The sequence below is a fragment of the Manduca sexta genome, chromosome 17 (assembly GCF_014839805.1).
Source record: "Manduca sexta isolate Smith_Timp_Sample1 chromosome 17, JHU_Msex_v1.0, whole genome shotgun sequence".
NCBI lineage: Eukaryota > Metazoa > Arthropoda > Insecta > Lepidoptera > Sphingidae > Manduca > Manduca sexta.
Genome location: NC_051131.1, coordinates 4,934,232 through 4,957,400, shown reverse-complemented (window position 1 = coordinate 4,957,400; position 23,169 = coordinate 4,934,232). Strand labels below are relative to the sequence as shown.

General features: G+C 33.3%; 2 protein-coding genes across 7 annotated transcripts in view; one reads left to right on the top strand and one right to left on the bottom strand.

The window, feature by feature from the left end:
• Positions 1 to 7,730, top strand: part of LOC115454511 (patched domain-containing protein 3) — a 47,173-nt gene extending 39,443 nt beyond the window's left edge. The window contains exons 4-11 of one of the 2 annotated variants that reach the window (XM_030183243.2): positions 1,783 to 1,961; positions 2,493 to 2,836; positions 3,087 to 3,287; positions 3,356 to 3,493; positions 3,720 to 4,033; positions 4,108 to 4,320; positions 4,405 to 4,614; positions 5,343 to 7,730. In XM_030183243.2, coding sequence (XP_030039103.1) covers positions 1,783 to 1,961; positions 2,493 to 2,836; positions 3,087 to 3,287; positions 3,356 to 3,493; positions 3,720 to 4,033; positions 4,108 to 4,320; positions 4,405 to 4,614; positions 5,343 to 6,443 — 2,700 coding nt within the window. In that variant the 3' untranslated portion in view covers positions 6,444 to 7,730. The remainder of the gene's footprint in view (positions 1 to 1,782; positions 1,962 to 2,492; positions 2,837 to 3,086; positions 3,288 to 3,355; positions 3,494 to 3,719; positions 4,034 to 4,107; positions 4,321 to 4,404; positions 4,615 to 5,342) is intronic. The other variant, XM_030183250.2, reaches the window with a different exon arrangement.
• Positions 7,720 to 20,615, bottom strand: LOC115454478 (telomere-associated protein RIF1). 5 transcript variants are annotated; one of them, XM_030183210.2, is made up of 12 exons: positions 20,448 to 20,615; positions 19,082 to 19,338; positions 17,744 to 17,992; positions 17,074 to 17,321; positions 15,869 to 16,643; positions 14,782 to 14,960; positions 13,794 to 14,040; positions 13,499 to 13,685; positions 12,842 to 13,062; positions 9,335 to 12,568; positions 8,453 to 9,259; positions 7,720 to 8,378 (listed from the first exon to the last, which is right to left on the bottom strand). In XM_030183210.2, the coding sequence occupies exons 2-12, from the start codon at positions 19,334 to 19,336 to the stop codon at positions 8,079 to 8,081; spliced, it is 6,702 nt and encodes a 2,233-aa protein (XP_030039070.1). In that variant the 5' UTR covers positions 19,337 to 19,338; positions 20,448 to 20,615; the 3' UTR covers positions 7,720 to 8,078. The 5 variants fall into 5 exon arrangements, with proteins under 5 accessions (XP_030039070.1, XP_030039076.1, XP_037295647.1 ...); XM_030183216.2 differs by lacking the exon at positions 20,448 to 20,615 and adding an exon at positions 20,210 to 20,396; XM_037439750.1 differs by lacking the exon at positions 20,448 to 20,615 and adding an exon at positions 20,227 to 20,396.
• Positions 20,616 to 23,169: the final 2,554 nt, after the last annotated feature.

Here is a 23,169-nt window from a genome sequence, read left to right as displayed (position 1 = left end):
AATTCCATGCAGAAGGGCAAAAAGCTCTCATACCTGCGTGCCACTTTAAACAAGAGGTGTGCCGTTTACCTTTCGAAAAGGCAGTTTACTTTCATCCTCTTTCAACTTTCTCTTATCAACAAACCACTTGATAAGAAATTATAATTAAAACCTCACTTATTCCTGTTTATGAATAATATAAATTTTATTTACAAAATTGAAAAGGCACCATTCGAATTTAGAATAATTTAAATAGATTATAATATCATAGACCACAAATGTTACCTATTAAAATACGTAGACAAATTTTGTAATTAATGACGCGGACTAAAAATAAAATGAATATAGTGAATAGGGTTTGAAGAATTATGAGTCATGTCAACTAATAGGAAGTCCTTTGGAAGACGATAATAAAAACAATGGATAGTTTATTACTCACAATAATTTCAACAGTAACACCTCGACCACAGACCACACATTGAACGCTGAAACAAAAGAAGTTTATAGATATGATTAATTGATAAATATTGGTATTTCCCCGATAATTTTAATAATAGGTTTACTGATGAAAATGCTAATAAAATTGCAAGAATTTTAAGCGGCATTTTAAATAATGGCGAAAGCATGTGGCGAAGGTTCTTCAAGGCTGATATTTTTTTGATTTAATTCCTATACTCATAATTTGGAATAGAATATATTTCATTTCCTATCTTGAGTTTCCAAAATGCTTAAAAAATAATTATTTGTCTAGAATTTGATATGTGTGACTACGAAATTACCTCGCTTTTATGGAAATGCGTGTTTGAAAAAGTATCTATTAATTCATTTATTACCATACGTACATACATTTATTATATGTTTGGATATACAATCATAGACAGTTTATCTATGTCTGGCATTCATTCCATGCCTTAAGGGAAACCTTTAGAATCACTTTGTTGTCCGTCTGTCTGTCTGTCTGTCAAAACCTTGTTCGGGCCCTTTCTCTCTTTCTCGCGTAGAGGTATGAAGTTGAAATTTATATCAAAGATCAAACTTGTAAATCAACGCGATCAAAAAAATCTGAAATCCGTAAATATGTACTTACATACATTCATTTTTCTCACAATTTCAATCTTACTCACATTTGTCCGATTTATTTTAGTTTAGTGCATAATTATCACTCATTGTGATTTGCAGGTTCACGTTGACCACGCATCAATAGGCATTGTTTATATTTAGATACGTTTCTAACTTATCCATGGTCCACGTGGCTGATTCATTAATATTCCAACCAGAGTTGTTTGTTGTATGCCTCCTTAAGAACTTCTCTACATAAGGATCCGCTTTATTATTATGTTAATGTGATGAACACACATGTTTTATGAATCTATTTAAGAATTTGCACTTACTACTAGCTACCTACAAACTAACCTTCTGAGCGCAAGGAAATATGAAAATAGTTCCTTATTTTATATACGAAGCATCTTCGTCGTTTTTTCGACTCTATAGAGATCTATTAGACCTACAAATCATTTTAAATATGTAGGTGTGCATACATTTCTTTGAGATCTCTCTGTTTAGCGACATTATTAGATCTCTTCAATATGTAAATGTAAAAAATATCCAAATCATGTAAAATAGAATTTAAGAAATTAATTACTTAAAGCTTCGGTAATATTTTAAGACCAAATGCCTTGTGAATTGTAAACTGATTACGTTTATATGTGTGAAATAAATTACATCTACGAACAGAAACCACAAGTAAATACAAAATTAATTGTTTTTACATTATTTTACAAATTACTCCATTTACTTTCACAGGTGGAGCGCGGTGAATTAAATTTAACATTCCCGATAATGTTCAACCCTGTGACGTGGGAAGCACACGCTTTTCCAGTCTACTTCGGAGGTTCAAAGGTTGTCGATGACGTCATTATCTCAGTGCCTGCCGTACAACTCGTATGGTTTGTACGAACTGATACAAAACTACAGGAGCAAAGGTAAGAAACGAACATTATAAAGAATACTAAATTGCAATATATTAATTCTGCGTGCCGACTTAGGCCGAATCTTAAACATAATAGCGCTTATCCGTAGAAATAAACCAATAACACGAAAGTAAGTACTTACCTACTTAACACATGCAATATAAGGAAGATATTATTTTAGAAGTGATTATGTTTTGAGAGTAAACAAAGAGTGCTATTATAGTTTCTCGCTAGTGATTACGTTCTTTTTCGTTTAGCTTTTATTACTTCTTTTGTATTACAATAGTTGTCTACTTTGTACAAACACACAACACTATAACTTAGATAATAGACATCGATCTTGACACGGTTTAAGAAATCGTTCCGAATACTAAGCAAGCGTAATATTGGACAAGAATACGAATAGAAAGGTTGAGGTTTTACTGGTACAAAGAGGGCATTGTATAGTAATGTTAGTATTTTGTAGGATTAATGGGTTTTGTAGAGTTCCTATTGGTAAATCTTTTTGACCTACTGTGTTTTAACATTTGGATTCTGTTCCAGAGGTGCAGCGTGGGAAGATGCGTTTTTAGATGCTGTTGGCGTCGCAGAAGATACAGGCCGTTTCAAACATATATCAGTAGCACGTTTCGCCTCAAGAACTCTGGATCATGAACTTGAAAAAAATACAAGGACTGTGATTCCTTTCTTCAGTTCTACTTTCATTCTTATGGGCATATTCTCAATAGTTACTTGCATGATGGGCGACTGGGTGCGGTCTAAGCCATGGTTAGGTTTACTCGGAAATATATCAGCTGTTATGGCTACAGCGGCAGCTTTTGGCTGTGCCATTTATTTGGGGATCTCTTTTATTGGCATTAATTTGGCGGCGCCCTTCTTGATGATTGGTAAGTTGATTTAACACACTCGAGTACCATTTCCTGTTTAAGTGACCAATAGGGGCAAACACATATATAGAATTATCATAATTTATTTCTGAATGTTTGTTGATCCTACCTTATTCACTTTCAATCCATTGTCTATCGTCTTTTGTACCATAAACGTTCAATTCCTTGCATTTTGCTTGCCATTCATAGTATCGCATGTAAGATTACTTAAAATTATAGTACTGTAAGTAATTTTATTTTTAATTTCCAGGTATCGGAATCGACGATACATTCGTTATGTTAGCGGCTTGGCGGCGTGCTTCTCCGAAGCTGCCAGTCCCAGAACGCATGGCAATTATGCTATCAGAAGCCGCAGTGTCCATCACAATAACCTCAGTCACGGATATGCTCTCATTCTTCATCGGTATATTCTCTCCGTTTCCTTCGGTTCAGATATTCTGCATGTATTCTGGTAAGAATCACTCCTGTGACTAATCATATTTAGTTTGTAACACAATAATAAAAGACTTCATTTTCCAGGTTTGGCAGTATGTTTCACTTTCGTCTGGCACTTAACCTTCTTTGCTGGCTGTGTTGCTGTGTCGGGTTACCGTGAGAAGCAAAACCGACATACTATTACGTTACTTAAAGTTCTACCAGAATCCAGGGCTAGAAAGGGTAATGCATTTTTACAATTTACCTACCTTTAATTTACCCTAACGAGGAAATTAAAGAACCTCGCCAAGCGGTTCCAAATATGGAATTAATTTCATGAATTGAGAACATTAACTTAAAATGAAAGGTGAAGTGGCGTCCCTAAAGCAGGTTTTTTATTTTCCTGGTCGGGAAAAAATACCAGTAAATTATAGCTTTCCATCTATTTTAATACAAATATTAATTTCAGAGGAGAAGTCATGGCTCTATCGTATCTTCTGCAGTGGTGGTATAGATCCAGCCGATCCAGACAATCCTATAGATAACAAGGAACATTGTATCATGGCGTTTTTCCGCACTACCATGGCTGATTTACTCAACAACGGTGCTGTCAAAGCGGTTGTTATAATTGTATTCCTACTGTACTTGGCCGGTGCTGGTTATGGTGTTACTAACCTAAACGAAGGACTAGAAAGAAGAAAGTTGTCTAAAATCGATTCGTACTCTGTCGAGTTCTTTGATCGCGAAGATTTATATTACAGAGAATTTCCTTACAGAATACAGGTAAGTAAACAAATAAAAAAATGTCTATAAATTTTGTTTTCCCAAAATATTAAAAATGGATTTTTACATTCAAGGTGGTGATTAGCGGAGAGTATAATTATTCGGACCCCAAAATCCAAGACGAGGTTGAAGTGCTTACGAAGAAGTTGGAAAATACGTCGTATATATCGAACTCATTATATACAGAATCATGGCTGAGAACGTTCGTCGACTACGTGTCGGGAAATAACGACTACCTGAACGTGACTATTGATAACGAAGATGACTTCATCAAAAACCTTAAAGAAGTTAGAAAACCTATTGCAATAGAATATTATACTTAATATATCAGTTAATTTACAAAAAATATAATTATATTCCTTTTATTTTAGTTGTGGCTGTTTCCTGCGAATCCATTCTCCCTGGATGTCAAATTTAATGAGCAAGGTGACAAAATTGTGGCCTCCAGATTTCTGATTCAAGCCATCAATATCAGTGGAACAAATCATGAAAAAGAAATGGTTAAAGTTCTGAGAGGGATCGTTGCTGAATCGCCTTTGAATGCATCCGTTTTCCACCCTTACTTCGTGTTCTTTGACCAGGTAATACTCACAATACATAAGCCCACGCCTGTAGTCCAGGCCGGTAGGATGAGATACAAGCAGTGCAAACACGGTTCGCGAACTTTTATTGCCTCTCATGAGTTGAAAGAGACGAAGCCGTTGCCAAGTTCATAAATTTAAAATTCGGAAGTTTAGACTGTAATACAAAAGAGTCGATCACACAATCCGCAGGTTTCCACTGAGCAATGATCAATTACCTACGAGTCGTGCGACCAGCCTTATGGCAATTAATGGCCAATCAAAAATTGTACAAACCACTTAAAGAAAGACATCTCAATAAATAATAGCACATCTGATAGCATTCTAATAATGTTCAATTTTATATTAATTCGTACTCAAACTTACACGCAATTCATTTTTATAAGTGGGAATTTATGATTAATTATATTATGCTTGATCCTAAACGTAAATTATTGCTATAAGTATAAAATTGCAAGAGGCCGATGTCTGTACATTATAGATATTGAGCAAAAACTAATATGGAAGTCTTTATTAGAGCACCAGTAGCCAAGACATATTATTAAAGATTTTTTTCTGCCTATGTTTGTATTCCTAGAAGTCTAACTTAAAATATAGGCTCCATTTCATCTCGGGTAAATATAAAGCAGGACTTTTATCCCAGAAAAATATGACGTGTAGTAATAAAATTATTATTACCTGTACATTTTCTATGTTGTAAATAATTAATAAATACATTTTTATTTCAGTTCGAGCTTGTGCGGCCAACGTCACTGCAGAATTTATGTTATGGTGCCTTGATGATGATGATAACATCATTTATATTTATTCCCAACGTTCTGTGTTCCCTATGGGTAGCTTTTAGTATAATATCAATCGAAATAGGGGTGGTCGGCTACATGGCACTATGGGATATAAATCTTGATTCCATCTCGATGATAAATCTCATCATGTGCATAGGTTTTTCTGTAGACTTCACTGCACACATATGTTACGCATATATGGCGTCGAAGGCAAAAAGTCCTAATGAAAGAGTCAGTGAATGTTTGTACTCCTTAGGATTGCCAATTGTACAAGGCTCTTTCAGCACAATACTCGGTGTGGTTGCGCTTCTCCTAGCGGACAGCTACATATTTTCAGTATTCTTCAAAATGGTATTCATGGTTATATTTTTTGGAGCCATGCATGGTCTATTCCTCTTGCCTGTTTTGTTATCACTTTTTGGTCCAGGATCTTGCTCTAAGAGACAAGATGACTTAAAGATATCTAAACTAGAAAAATGCTTCCCAAGTCCGTACTGCATACCCCACCCTCAGTTAATGTTGAATGATCAAATCTACAATGGAAAAAATCTGAGTCCCAATGGTGTTTATAAAATCTACGGTGATGACAAAGATCTAGGCATCGGCACATCTGGCGAAGACACCAGCGAAAGCAGCTCCAACCAGTCACGACGGCAAATGGGCGAAGATGACAGCGGACGGAAGAAGTACGACGATGGATGGAAGAGATCAAATTACTGCCAAAGTTCCAGTCAATTTCAGCCCTCTGGAGAGTTAGACCCTTTTGGACACGACCTTGACAGAAACTGGCAGAGACAGCGATATGAGGATAATCGTAGAGTTTTCGATAACTATCGGAAACCTTCCGCAACGTCTAGAGCACGAGACGACGAATGGGTGACGTCCAACCGCAAGACAAGCGACTCAGGGCCGCAACGTGAAGGACCTTACAAAGTGATGCGAGCCCACTCCCACCACAATCTCCACAGGCCTCGCGCCCCACGACGATCGAATTCACAGCACAACCTTGACCATTTAGATTACGTTGCCGAAATGCGATTTCCCTGACGTTGACCATTTAACCTCTCTAAATTATTTAAGTAAAAACAAGTGCTCAATTGTGGACCAAAGTATTATATCTTCATAAACATTGCGAGTTCGTGTGTCGCGTTATGGCTGGTAATTGTGCTTCCCCGAAGCTTTCTGCTAGTCAGTTTATGTGACGCATTCGGAAATGTGATTGATAACTATTACTCGATGACTAGATTGAGTAATATTTATAGATCTAAACGAAAAAAATGAATGTTAATAGTAAGTGTGACGTAGAAAAGATAAACTGTAAACGTGTTTTGTACAAGGTGAATCTAGAGAGGTTAATATTTTTGTAGTATTTAAGTTTAAGTTGACAACCAAAATACAATACTTCTATTTATACTGCAGTTATTTAACTCATAAATGAGTACTAATGTAGATAAATCATGAATGTTGGCGTCGATATTATGCCAAAAAAACTGTTATAAATGTAATGGATCATTCCAGTGTGCTGTATGATTCATGTAAGACATTAGTGTTGTAAGATATTGTGGGGATAAGTGACATAAAGAATAATTTTGAAAATAATTTATTACATATCCAGTTCCTACAATCAAAACTATAAACTAAAATTAACCGTTCAATGATTTCAGTCATTTGTATCATAGGTTAGGTGATATTTTGGCAATTTTAAGAAGTAACGTTAGTTGTTTTAGTTTTCATGGATATCTAATGTGATAGAAAATCGGGTTGGGCCAAATGTTTTAAACTATAACGTGTACATACTATGTTTTATTATATAAGTTTACTGAATACATGTTTAATTCTCGCATGTTTAGAAAAACTGTTCAAAAATTTAGCGACAGTTCTGATTTTTTCCTAGAAAGTTAAGATATACTTTTTTAAAATAAATTTGTATTGGAAACAAAAAAATGCTTGCTTCGTCGCTTCACAACAGTAACGATACGCAAAAAACTAAATTTAAAATTAAAATAATTAATAAAAGGCGGTCAAAAGCAGGGCGGGCCACTAGTTTTATTACTTAAAGCTTTAACGTTACCTGTGTCTAGTTAATTCGCTGTAAGTATTAGGTGTGATATCTTCTCGATGCCATTTAATTGTCATCGCAAACGCTCTTGGTCTAAAACCATACTCAACACCTACTCTACAGTAATAAAAATTCATTCGACTACACAATCATTACATCTGGCAGAATGTTTGTGAATGTACGAGAAAACAATTTGACTACCATTTGTGGTCTATCATGACTGAATATTGTAAATATCGATTTGTTTTGTATTGAATAAAATAGTTTTAATTATACATGGGTGTTTATATTTCTTATGGAAACCTTTAATATACATTAGAATCAATTACAGATCAATATTTAAGATGCTAACAGTACACATAACATTTTGGCAATGGAAATCAGTACAAAAACTAACAATATATTACATTAATCATATACTAACATTTAATCATCAGGCACTTAAAGATAGTCTTAATTGGATAACAATGTTGGGAGTCAGGAATGATCTTGACGCAATGTTCAAAAACGAATCTATATTTGATTTATATTAAACCTCCAATTATCGCTTCATTACCAAATCAAGACATCCTTATTTAATACATTAATAGAGTAAAAAATCTACACAAACATGTGTAAATAGTCTATGCTGAATTATTGTAAACTTTCTTCAACAGTTCACTACAGAACAAAATTAAATCTTTTGTTTCAAACTTATCACGTAAATAATCGCTCAAAAACGCTAGCTGGTTGGTATAATTCTGCTCTTTTGATTCTTGGATACATTGGTTATCTAATAACCTATCTAAAACCATCTTTGAATTAGTATCATTAACTTTTGCCATGAGCGTGTCAATTGCAGCTCCAAACGATAGTTTCTTTGCAATTTGTTGAATGGAGCATTCGTGTAACTGCTCCGAAAGCTGCATTACGAAGTCTGGTTTCTGAAATAATTAAATAAAATATTACAATAGAATCAATGTAATTATGTCCCATACACATTTCAAACTTCGCGTACCTCTGATATACACTGTTGGATAATCTCTGCCGTTGTTTTGGTGCCAGATTCGTCAGTTTGAGCACCAACACTTGAGGTAGTTGCCTTCTCAGTTTGCGTGGAAACTAGGGAAACTGGAACATCACTAGTCTGCATATCTGCGTCAGCAGTCACCAGTTCATTGGTCTGGACAGCGCTGTCAACCGACTGCGAATCTTGAACAGGCACTGCAATCTCAACATCCGGTGCCTCTTTGTCAACATCTTTATCTGTTATGTTGCTTTCAATATTAGAGGCATATTCCATTAAAACTTTTTTGGCAACTTTGACTTTAGGTGCCTTTATACACAATCTGTTTACTTCAAGTTCCGTCATCTTCGCTAAATCACCTATGGTTACAACTTTACGCTCTAACTCTTTTATAAGTAACATTTTCATTGCAGGTGATGATAATTCAACAGCAATATTGTCAATTGAGTCCTTACAATCCACCAATTGTGGACATATTGGATCTGTGTCATTAAGTTCGCTAGTTTTTACAATTTCTACTGCTGGAGTGGCTTCCAGAGACGTCATTTGAGAGTCATCAGTGTTAGTTAGAGAGATATCAACATCAGTGAAACTCTCCACTGTCTTGGTTAGAACGGAATCTAAACTAAACAAATTATCTAGCCTCTTTGGTGACTTCAGGTTGGCGAGCATGCGAGCTTGCCTTTCTTGTTTTTTATGCGCCGAATTTTGGGGAGAACGTACACCGCATGGCTCAATGTATTTTTGCACAGATATTGTTGTCGATACTGGGGGGTCATGAAAACTGACTCTTTTTCTCTGTAAAAAATAAATATTTATTATAGTATTTGCAAAGAAACCAATTAAATACCATTGATAACTAATAATACTTACTTTATTTGCTGGCGATATTGTAGTGTCATCAGTAATTTCTGCAAGTTTTCTCTTTAATATAGGTCCAGATGGACTTGAGTTAACGGTAGGCAACGATCTTTTTAACTTTAGGAAATTCTCGTTTTCTTCATTTTCACCTGCATTTTCGGAATTATCACCTACTGAATTATATAAAATTCTTAAGTTTCTTCTTGCCGGAGTATTTGATGGGCTATTTTTCCGATTATCGTCAACCTCTATTCTTTCTGAATTTATCAGTGGATTTAATTTATCAGGCACGCAAAGCCCTAACATTTGCGCCGCTCGACCCCCACTTCGTACTTGAGGTCTATTTTTCTTAAGTGATAATGATGAACTAGGGCTTGTATTAATAATGGCAACTTCATTTCTAGGCGGCGACTGGTCTCGTTTATCTGGAGATATCTTTTCTTCGCTAAAGAATTCCGGAGAACCTTTATCAAATGGTTCTCCATTACTGTGAACAGGAGATGACAATTTTATAACAACATAATCACCACTTCTATCTGGCGATGGCGACTTTTTCTCTAAATCTGGACTCATTGTTTTTATTGGAGATATTTCGATAGTGTTGTCTAAGAAATCCTGTTTCCTTTGCGCGTCATCTTTTAATGGAGATGATACATCACTTGTCTTTTCAATATTTGATGATAAATCATTTTTTAGCACTAAATCTGATATATCATTATTATTTTGGTTTGAATAAGTTTCTTTGACGATGTTATCATCGTCTGGTTGTTGCAAAGAAGGTTGTTGAGTATTTTCAGCATTTATTTCGACATCTATATCTGTAGTCTGATTTGACTGCGTATCAGCTTCAGCTAATTCCTGTGTTTGAGGACCCACTATATTTTCATCGCTACTCACTGACATTACAGGCTGTTCATCATCATTTATGACAATAACGTCATTAGACATGTCTTGTTCTAGAATAGGGGCGGTGTCCATATTTTCTGTTAGTTCAGACTCATTTTTATCTTCTGCCAACAATTTATTTTGTGGTAGTTCGGTGTCATCCTTACTTTCATGTAAATAAGAATCCGATTCAACTATGCTGCATATATTTATTTTTGATTGTAAGTTTTCTGAACGAATTTCTTCACAAATTTCTGGAGTCTCTTTAACATTATTAAAAACAGATTCTTTCTCATCGGTTCCCTGTTCAATTTTTTCTTTATTTTTTTCATTTTGTAAAATTTCACATGGTTTTTCGTTCACTTTGGAATTATTTAATGTAGTTTCAATCTTTTCAGAAAAGTCATCTAACTGGGTATCATTTATTAAATTTTGGGTAGCATTATTACTTTCTTCGATGGACTCAGGTATTTGCATTTTCTCAATAGTAACGACAGGCAGTCTTTTAGGTGTCTTTTTTATAACAGTTATAGTAGTGAGTGTGGAATCTTGAGAACTTTCTATGATATCTTCAGAGCAAGACTCCTCACAAACAGAAACACCTTCTGGAGAACTGCTTCTGTCATCCGTAGTATCTATGTCGTTTACATTTGTGTTCTTAATTCCTAGTTTGCGCTTTTCTTTTTTATCAGCCGTAGTAATTTTCGTATCAGTTTTCGTTTTATTTATTTTTTCAGACACTTTTTTTCTCCTAAGGGAATTAACGGGGCTTGCCGTATTTTTCCTAGTTATTCTCATTTCAGTTGTGGTTGGTGTATTTAAAAATGGATGTCCTTCAACCATGTCAATTGCTAGCTCCTTTTCAATCCTAGACTTTTTAACACTGCTCTTTTTAGCTGATGGCGTCTGTTCGCTATTTTCTGCTATCTTGATATATTTTGGCGTCGATACCGTGTCAGAGGCATTTGTAGTATCTTTAGTGACACTTTCTTTATCTGGGTCTATTTTCTCTTTATCATTGTCTATATTATCATTCTGATGCCTATCTGTATTTGGAGATTCAAAATTGGTGGTCGTTTTATTGTCTGCTGTGATATTTTCTACACAAATACTGGTTTCTAAGTTATTGACCATATCTAATATAGAACTTTTGTAATCCCCTAATGCAGTAATATCTTCGACTACTTTTGCGTCATCTAAATTTTCTTGCTGTTTCAGGGAAGTGTCAATTAAAATTGTCTCTTTTTCTATGCGCCCCTGGTCATCATTTGTAATAACAGGTTCTTCAATACTGGTATGGGGAACATTATCTAGCTCTTCATTACAAGTTTGTGAATCACTTTGTGATTGTCTTCTCTTCTTTATAGCAAATATTTCAGAGTCGTCGAATTTCCGAGGTTTTCTTTTGACACGGGACGGCCTGTCACATAGCAACAATGACGGCGCAGAGTTTACCAGATTTCCAACATCCTTGGGTTTTGATATTGGAGTTTTTGTAACATCAATCTGATTGCAGCTGCTGTTCTGGTCTTTAGTATTGCCAGAAGAAGCACTTTTTTCAATCAAATTTCTCACATTTCTAAACACTCGATCCTTGAGAGCCATGCGAGGAGTCTTCTTATGTTTTGGTGTAATTGGCTGTAATTCTGTAGAGTTATTTTTAGCTGTTATATCACTACATTGCTCAGATTGCTTATCAGCTTCCTTTTTATTTTTTTCAGACAAAATATTTTCCATAATTTTCGGTACTAAATTAGCACTATTCGTATTCTTTAGTAGGTTTGAAGTGTCAACCCCTTCATTTACGGATCGACTACTAGATTTGCTAGTAGTAGAATTATCTTGAGAGTCAGTTTTCCACACTGCCATTTTAAATTCGTCCTGAGATTGGGATAAGTCCTGATACAGAGCTGGTATATCTTCTCTTTTTCTCTGCAACTTTTCCTTCTGATTTTCTGTTAATTTTCTAGGATTAAATTTCCAATTTGATTTTACAACAACGAACTCTTCACCATTTTCAATTACAGTATTTACTATGCTTGCTTCTTTTTTTTTGCCCTTCTTTGGAACCTCTTTAATATTTGGTGCTGTAAACTTACAATCTGCATCATTTTCTTCTACATTATCAGATGTTAAATCAATAGAATCACAAACTGTTTGATTATTGTCATTTGTTATTATTGGCTTTTTCTTTAGTAATGACTGAATAACATCTTTCAGTAACAGTTGATTATCAAAATTATTACAATTTTGATTTAGTTGATCAAAAATGATGGAATGAAATTTGGCGTATGATTCAACTTCAAAAAATGATTCAGTTGACTTTAACAACAAACGGATTAAAGTAACCATGTTTCTAATCTGAAAAAGAAAAATGGATTAGGTTTCAGTACAATATTACTAGCTAGCTATCCATGTAAAAGATTCTCTCAATTTCTTGCTTTAGTTTTTTATTAGTGGATGTAGCATGTTTTCAACCCTTAGGCGAAAATTAATGTTAATCTATATTCAATATCAAACACCTCCCTTCTTATTGATTTAGTTGATTCATCAAAAACTCTATCCACTCAGTTGCAACTATGCCTTTATAATATGTCATATAAATTTCATATTATAAATCAAACCAATACATACATCAGACTGGTTGGTCAGAACAGGTGAAACTAATTTCAATATAAGCTTCACAGATATCAATGTAGTTTCCGCAAAATTATCATTGATATTATTTGTCGCGTGGTTTAACATAACTACAAGAGTGTCGATAATCATAGGACACACTTCTTTAATGTTCTCATATCCATCAATTCTTTTTAGTAAAGTTTTCAACAGTCCAGCTTCCTTTTCATATGCATTACCTATAAATTAAATTAAATCAAATATTATATTATTTATAAATTATTAAGGTCGATAGATTTTTTTAACTGAAGAATTGTTTAAGCTTGTCCTATTCTCTCCTTTCCTAAAATAACCACGCGTGCTGGTTTGCGAAACCACAGATTCGTGGTCTCTTCCATCCCGGCTAGACCCAAAAAGTTCAGTAACTCGTATTTGTGCTACACCATTAAGCTGTGGAACAGTTTGCCAACATGTTTCCTCCTTCCTACAACTTGGGGTACTTTAAGCGGAGTAGGAACAAGCAATTAAGTAGGCGGGCATAGCTGTGCCGGCCATTCGGGGATGTTTATCCTTAGCAGTCATGTTTTAGGGCATCTCTTTATTTACCATCAAGTGCAGTGAGGCCACTTTGCCGACCCTGATAAAAAATAATAATTAAATTAAACACATACTGACCATTGCTTTTTGGAAGTCCATTTTTTAAAATAGCAGTTACAGCACACATGGTGAAATATATACTTGAATGCATGACTATATTAGAAGACAGTAATAATTCTGAAATGTGCTTTGCAATATTGATCTTTTCTAAAGTTACATAATTCGAGTCATATAGTTTATACCATATTTTTGCAGCATATTGAACCTGAAAGTGTAAATATTTTAAAAATACTGGTAATGTATAAAAATAACAAACCAATATCCAAATATAGAATTTATAGATAAAAGAATTTTAATTCATAAATCTACTTACATCAGTAAACATATTTGACGACTTTAAGGGCCATTGCAGTAAATAACTCAACTCTCTTATACACAATTCATATTCACAATTACATATTGATTCTGCAATAGCAGTCCATAACACCAATGTTGTATCATTAGATGGTAAATCATGTAAAATTTGGTCAAGACTATTTTTTGCAGGCCATTTTGAAATCTCATCTAAAATGAAGTCTGTGATTGGTTTTAATTTTGCGATAATGTCTTGTGTAGTAAGCCTGTAACAATTATTCTTTTTTTTATATCACATAAATATGTGGCTTGATGAGATGGTATTGCATTATAGGATTGTAGTTAGCCAAAGTTAATGACAACTAATAACTCTCTTACTAGTGATATCCATATTAATCATTACAAAATTCTTGTTGTGTAAATTAATTTGTTGAAACAAAAAAATATTAATAAAAAAATCCAATACTAGCCATACCATGAGAAGTTAAAAAGTGGTATTCAAAATAAATAAATGTACATAAGAGTAGTTTCTTGAAATGAAATTGATTGGAACTTTGTTAAACGAACCCCCTCAAAATTATATTGTGTTAAAAGCTTTTTGTTTTTATTACATTAAGTTTACTATTAAGATAAAATGAATACTCAAAATAAATTGAGTTCAATAAATGTACAAAAATCGAGCATCTTCCTGTCACTCCTTCTGTTCACTATCTATACTAACTCTACATTCAGTAGCACTACCTCCCTTTCTATCACCATTACTTTTGTCTTCTTTACATTATTTTTTATTCCCGTCTCCTTGAACACTTCATTCTCTTCATTTTCATATTTTATAGGTCTTTTACTGATGGTGCAAGTTAAACTTCATCATTACTTGGAACATAACGATCATAATACTTTTTCCAAGTCTACGGTCTCAACTAATTATTCCTCTTCTAAAACTTTCATAACTTTTTTTTAGTTATAACTAACTTGACTTTGTTTGATATAAATAGATTAAAACTTACCTTTGGTAAACACTTTTCAATGATGGATCTACAATTATTAGTATAACTTTATATAATGCTCCTTTTTGTTGACCTTCAATAGATTTCAATATATTTTCCAATCTCAAATCTTTTATAAATAATGAAGGTACCAATGCTTTAAAAACAATGTCATTGCATATGTCTTCACATCTACAGTCCTGTTTGAATAAAGAATAACGATAAGTTAGTTTACTAAAATATTAATAGAAAATATTGTATTAGGGCAGATTTTTCAATCATCAATAAATTCTATCACACAATAAATTTCGAAACTTTTACATATTTTATACACTAGCGACCCGCCCCGGCTTCGCACGGGTGCAATATTTCTCCACTATTTAATGGATGTTATTATACATATAAATCTTCCTCTTGAATCACTCATCTATTAAAAAAAAAACGCATCAAAATCCGTTGCGAGGGAAGGGACAGAGAAAGCGACTTTGCTTTATACTATGTAGTGATTATTTTGAAATTTTGGCAAGCTGACTTCATCAATGCTTTATCAGCTAAAATAAAATCATAATTAAAATAAAATCAGCCTACCAGCAAATAATATAAGAATGTAACAGTAACAAAGTAATTAAATATTTTACAAGTTATAACATAATTTTAGTGGAAAAGGCCAGTAAGTTCTTCTAATCATCAAATATTAAAAAGCATAAGAAGCCCTAACTATAATCCTCAAAGGTCCAACCCTTCAATTCGCACTTTGAAAACAAAAGGCATTATACGAAATTTGACGGTATTGAGTTAGAGCGACATCTGCAGAAGCGGCAAAATCTGCAGAAAAAATTACGTCATAATATCCAAAGATCCATTTCTGAATAGGTCACTTAGGGTATCACTAGATGTCACAAGTGTCTCTCCATACTTTTAAGTTTTGTGTTTGCTCGTTAAACATAAACTGACACTAATCCAGTTCGTGTCCAGTCGTCAGCGACAATTAATGTCGCTCTAACTCAATACCGTCAAATTTCATATAATGCCACTTTTGTTTTCAATGTGCGAATTGAAATAATATAAATTTACCCTACTCTACCCAAATAGGACAAAACTTATTTACCTGTAATGTTGTTGCCATTATTGTCAGCAGTTCAATGAAAACGCCTTTTTTGACATTACTATCTGGTAACTGAGCGATAACACACAAGAATGATTTCCATATACAAAGAATGTGTTGTCTATTGTTGTTATAGATAGCAATTTTCATTACAGTTTTTAATGAGTGTGCCCAGTCATTCCAGAAATCTATTAAATATTTTGTATTAATAAGCCGATCTTTCAATTTAGCCACATCAGTGCAGCCCTCGCAGTCAATGTGTCCCACTATTTCAACAAATGCCTGGACACCCTTCTTCTTTAAAGTCATTGACAACTGACCAGGAATGAATGTCGTTTTTACAATAGAGTTATGTTTGCCAAAGCAAAAATGAAGAAACCCAATCAACATAGAGTCAAAAACCTTATCCAATTTAGTTCGGAATTTTGTTATTAAAAGCCACCATGCCTCAAATTTGGCTATTGCTGTCTCCTCTACTTTGGCATTGTTTAGTTTCAATGGTATAATTAGTAGTTTCAACCTCTTCATAATGCAGTGCTCATTTGTTTCTTTAGAGAATATATTTATGAGCACACTCCAACAATGGAATGCTTTACATCTGTTTGCTGCATCCATTTTAAAAGCGGTTTCAACCACTGGCAGCATAGAGTTGATGGGTGTTCCCACATTGTTAGTATTCCTTGTTATTTGATTGTTCAGTAATCTTATAAACACAATCCACAATCTGTGCCACTGAGTGCTTCCATTTTCTAAGAGACTCTTCATTATTTGAGGGTATCTGTAATGAATTCAAATATCTATATTAATATGCATGTTCTATAATTTTAAAAAGATTCTACCCTATTTTAATACCGTAATAATTTATATAAGAACAATCTTAGTTTTTCTTAATATTGTAAATGCGAAAGTTTATAAAATGGATTTGGATTAAATTAGGCACATGGATAGACAATGTCCTGGATGACAGGATATTTTTAAACTGGTAATTTGCTCTGATGGGAAATAATAGAATTTTATAATCTGATTTCTGCCGCCGGCGTCGTTCAGGTAGATCTATAAGCAGTGTTTTAGGGACTTTGTACCTAGAAAGGCTTTACACGCGAACAAAGCCACGAGCAACACTTGGTATTCCATACCAATCAGAAAGGCGAAAAAACACAGTTTAATTCTGTATGTGATGATACAAGAAATTAATGACATACACTTACTTATTTGGATTACAAATACATTCCAAAATATTTATCCATCGTGGATTTTCCATATAATTAAGGGTAAGAAGTACATCAGTTAAAGTTTCCAGTAGATCTAACAAATGTGTGTCATCTGATGAACATGATGCAGAACTAACAATTGCAGGTATGACCTTTGAAAACCATAAATTCATTCCACTCTTGACAAACTCTGTCTTTTTGTCACTTGGCAATATTGTGATTACCTTGTGAAGTATTTGACACATCTAAAACATAATAACATAGAATAAGAAATTGATTTGCAACCCATTAAACTCTACTATGTGGAAATGGAACAAGCCACCTTTAATATGCATGTATACTAAGCATATTATGCTATGCATAGAAAAATTTGTTAACCCACTTAGCCCTTAGGCTTAGGAACCAATCATTTGGTATTTTTGGTGGGTAGGCAATCATTTGCTTTTTTTTTATACTAATAACTAATCACTAAAGAATAGGCAACTCAAGACATTCATTGACCTAAAAAAGATTGCTGACGGATTGTGGGTGAGAACCACAAGGGACAGGAAAAAATGGAGAATGCTGAAGAAGGCCTTTTGTCAAAATGACAAGCTATAAAAAGTTAAATGTAATATTTAATCATAAATAAAAACTTTTGAATTAATATTTAAATGACATAACTCACCATTATCCGATATTTTATTTGTGATTGTCCATTTGGACATTGAACATTTTTATCATGAAATAATTCCAACAGTGCCTCACGGTGATCAGTGGCTATAGATTCTAATATGTCATTAGGAAACATTACAAATGTGCTAACACACAATATTCTCAATGTTGTCATATTATTTAACAAACTTATGGTATTCAGGGTATTTAAAATACCTAATGCAGATGGCAATAAGTATTGTAGTTCCTTGTGTTCTTCTGACTGAAAAGTAGTATTTTTGTTGTGAAAATACATTATAGACTTATTTAAAATACAATAATTACTTATTTCAAAATATAAACAAATTGTCTGACATTAACAATACTGCATATAAACCTAGTATAACAAATGACCAGTTTTTGCAAACACTTATGACTGAAGTAACAAACATAGCTTACCATTCTATACTATCAGGTCAGTTGTGACCACAACTGTAAGCCGTCAACACTTCCCCATTAGCAATTTAATAATTATTTTAATGTCTTCTTGCACCAAGAAGTTGCGTTTTAAACAGGTGAACTACAGGTTTTCAGAAAACTTGTTTTACGATTCAATTATATACAAAAAATTACTTAGTCATATTTTTAAAATTTTCAAATTCTACTTGTACCAGCCATAACATAAGATTTTTTAAAAATATTTTATTGTATTTGCACCTCTTTCTGACAGACTATTTTACACAATCTCTTTAGCTAACTTGTTTATCATTACACAAGGAGTGAAGTATTTATAAAAATATTTTTTCCATGGATATTTAAATCTAAATAATTTTTGCAGAGCCAATAGTCATGGATTTCCGCTTGTCATACTTCGGTGAGTTGATAAGAGTTAATTTGTAGAGAAATATCAGGCATTAGGTGTCTATATGCTGTATAGTCAATGACTTCACAAATAATTTCTCTCCATTAAGACTTTTTAATTCTGTTGTTCATAAGGAAACTAAAACAACCATGAATTGGATGCTATATGCTAAGTCATTACAAAATTACCCCAAATACAATAGACATGATTGAGAAGTGGGTATATATTTATTCATACTAGAACAAGACTGGGGAATAAATATATCAGTCATAAGAGTCAAAATTAAATTGAAAACAAACATTTACTTATATGCTGTTAAATTATTTCTAATGTACTGGTAAGTGGCAATTGTCACAAAGGCATTATTTAAAAAATATATATTGATTTGTCTTTTCTCTGAGGATATAGCTTAAGTTATTACTAAGCACATACAGTTTTTAATATTTTTTTATGACACATGAACAACTTTGTTTACAATTATTCCATAAATAAAACAAAACATAATTGTACCTGAATTCTTTTCAGAATAACTGATATTGTATGAACAATATCAGCCGTCCATTTCAAATCTTCTTCCAGGTCACGAATGCATACTTTTAATATTCTATCACATAGTGTTCTGTCAAATTCCACACCACTATCATTTTGAAAATATTTCTGAATATTGTTGTAATTTTGACTTTTAATCTTACTGATGGCTCCGCCGTGCTCCTCTAATTGTTTTATTGCAAGCAGCAAAGCAGGTTTGAGATTTTCTTCAGGCATTTCTGTAATAAATTATCAATAAAGGTTTCTTTACATTTGTAAAGTTATAAATATCTCATTTTCAAATGCATTTGTCAAGCTTTCCACATGTTTGCTGTATAAGCTATTCCTATAAATGTTAACAGGTAATATTATGTATGAATAATTGTGTCATTTTATGAAACAAAAATGATTCACAGCTAATTATTTATTCAGCCACTTTTTATTGTATTATATTATTGGAATCATGGATCCATAAGCATTATCAGACTTAAGAAAAAGGAATTAGTGAAACAAGTGAGTTGTTGACCTTAAATATAGAAACACCACCAAGAACTTCGAATTACAAAACACTGCTAATCACCATACTGAACTTGACACTTTGGAGCATCAAATGTTATACTCATGTTGCAATAATAATGCTGGCATCACACACAGACAAATATTTGTACAAAGACTTTGCCACACATTTGTACACAGTTACAGACACTGAACAAATTTCAATTTTAATAGCTTTTACTTTTAGGTTTCCATATAATCGGTTCTCCTTCAAGCAACTCGATAACTTTGAACGCTTTGACGTATGGTCGAAAAACCGATGCCGAATGGAAAATACGCAAACATTTAAATAAACTTTGTACAAATACGCAAATACCCGTGCCACACATGAGTTCAAACAAGTGTTCAAATATTTTTGCTATGTGTGGCGCCGGCATAAAGAGCACAACAAAGTTTACAAACAGCTACAGGAATTGACAAACGGTCGTAATTAACCAAAAGAACCCCCATATAAGACATATGACACGCAATAAACACTGGAAAGCAACTACTGTTATGAGTAATTTGTACGTTCAACACAAAGAAGTACCAGCCTAAATGCGAACATGTTCAAACCTGATTGTTACGACTACCATTTTCGTACATATATGTTGGGAGGACAGAGAAACTTCGAAGTAACAACGTTATATACGAACTAAGTAGGCATTCATAAAGTAGTCTATAGTGATAAATGCACGCTGTCGGCTATGCGTATGTCGGCTTCGCATGTTTGACTAATAAAAGTATTCACAACACTTTCGACCACGGAAGACTAAATAATAAAAAAGAACATATGAATAAAAAAAAAACATACTTATAAAACCACTAATATCTTTAAATCTCTCAATAAAATGTTTTCATGTAAATATCGTAATCAACCATTTTTGACAACTAACGTATTTCTGGCGCGAACAAATGACAAGTGACAAACGAAGTCAAACTTTGGTTGAAAAACGGTCAGACGATCTTTAGAGCACAATGAATAAAGAAAGTTATTCTAATTGAGCATTGCACATGGAATGCACGAACTATTTATTTATACACTTTACATTGGTATACAAAATTTCCCGTAAACGATGAAGCCTAGGGTACGGTAGATTATTATCCATAAAATATCAATTAGTATCATTGAGTATATGCCGATGTTAGGCCAAAAATTTTAAATACAACTTATGTGGAATACTGTTTCTGAATTCAGATTTTTTTCAGGTTGATCTGGAAAAATCGCGTCGCATTGGCAAGCGGTGCGGATTCATATTCGGAATTCATACGCGTTATATACTAGCTTTTTTACATTTCCATTTGCCATGCTGAAAACTGGTAATACTTCGTAACATTGACGTATATTCTACACTCTACAGACACGGACGTCCATATAAACTATTTGTTTAAAATCTGAACTAAAATGGTAAAACGTCACTTTTTTATTATTTTATATTTATTCTCTTGAACAAGAAATAATTTTACTTTTTGACTAATATTTTTTATTCAAATCCAGGTTTACACTTAGACTCGAGTTCTTATATCACGAGCGCCGCTCCGCACACAACCACAAGCTCTCAATATTGACCACACTAAAGGCAGTTTGAATGGATATCGGTTCAAATCAGTTGAACACAGTGATTGTTCGGCACTCCAAATCTAATACGTAGTACACAATATTATATCGATGCTTTGTAATATTAGATAAATGTGAGGAAGCATCCGTATTTCAGATAATCAGATTACGAAATTAGATACAGAAAAAATTACGTGTAAGCTCAGCCTTATTGTTAAAGTATTTTAAAGTCTGGCATTTGAGTCGCATACTTGTTCTTGTTCTGAGGTCGATCACATAATTATGGCGGCAAATTAAAAAAAAACACGGTTTATAACCTGTGAAAATTAAAATGATAAGTTTATATTAAAGTTATATTTTTATGTAAAAGTATTATTATTTTAACAATCTTAAATAAAAAGATTAAGTACTTACTTATTTCATTTTTACACGGAGTTATAAGGCATATTTTTGAATTTGGCGCCATACTTTCTGTGCCACGAGTACGACTCGCTGGCCAGACTCCTACGATCAGCAACAAAAGTCGATGAACAGATACTAATTTACAAAACACCTGAACACTGAAACGGATCATAAATTACTTACCAAAGAAGAGTACAGATTAAGGTTATCATTTCAATATGGACACCAAAGTAAAGGATTGGCTGAAAAATTATGAAAAAGAAATTGACGTTTACGTTGAATCCTTCGAAGAGAATCTCCTGCCAGAATAATTTTGAATTTACACATTTGTTTCTTAAACCGGCCAGTGCTCTATAAAATAGGATGTTTACAATGTAACTAACCTATTCCTATTAATGTTATAATATTACTTACTAATATATTATGATGTTTTGCCCATACTTAAAAATATATAATTCTGGTTATTAACTTCAATATGTACTATTATATTAACCTGAAGAATTTGTTTGTTTGAATGCGCTAAACTCAGGAACTACTTAACTTATTTTGAAAATATTTCACTAATAGAAAGCTACATTACTCCTGAGTACTATAGGCTACTTTCTATCCCGGGTCAATATATAGCATGACTTTTGACTTTGAAAAACTTTTTCACGCGGGTGGAGCAGCGAGCCAAAGCTAATATGTTATAAAATAACAATTTAATTGATATTCTGGACTGTTGTATTAATTCGGCAATGTTTTGATAGTAAAAAACGCGGTGCGCTGCGTTCCGCGAGATGGGTGTATTGAAGCTTGATGGGTTCAATTTAATGAATAGGAAAAAGCTTCTTTGTACTTATATAAAACAAAGAATGTGCTAATTTCAGCCACATTTGTATTTATTACGGATCATAAAAAGAATTCGCTAGTAATATTTGACATTCAATGGTTTGACTGCGTTCAGCTACTTTTGTAGTTCAATTATGACAAGTTATTTTGAATTTAATGTAATCAGTAACTTATGGTAAATGATAATGATTAGGAAATATTGGAAACAAATTATGTTCAACGACTTCTGTTGCTGACTGTACCATATCTATCTCTTTGTATTCTAGTTCGTTTATTTTGTTCAAAATTCAAATTAAATTTGGTACAAAAATGCCTTATAAAATAATTATATTGGTTCGTTAAATACTAATTGTCGATCACATTATTTTTCATCGCTCTGAACCAATATATAAATAGATATTAATATTATAACAATGATTTATGCTAAGTAGGTATCTCTGTAATGTTTTTATTACAGAGATACCTACGTTGTCCGAGCTCAATACTAGCAAGACGAAAGCAAGGTAATTGCCCGACATTCACTTAGACAACCTCCAACACTGTCGCGGCTAGTCTAGGCTTACAAACTTTTTGTATTTTTACAAATAAAATGCCTTCCTGTGTTTTTAGACGGTGTACAAATTATACTCCAACTGCGAATGAAATAAACGTTTCATTTCACACGTTAGTAATAAGTATAGTCTATTTAACTTATTTTCTAACTTATTGCATTTTATTCGACTGTCATGGCGACGGGCGGTCGACG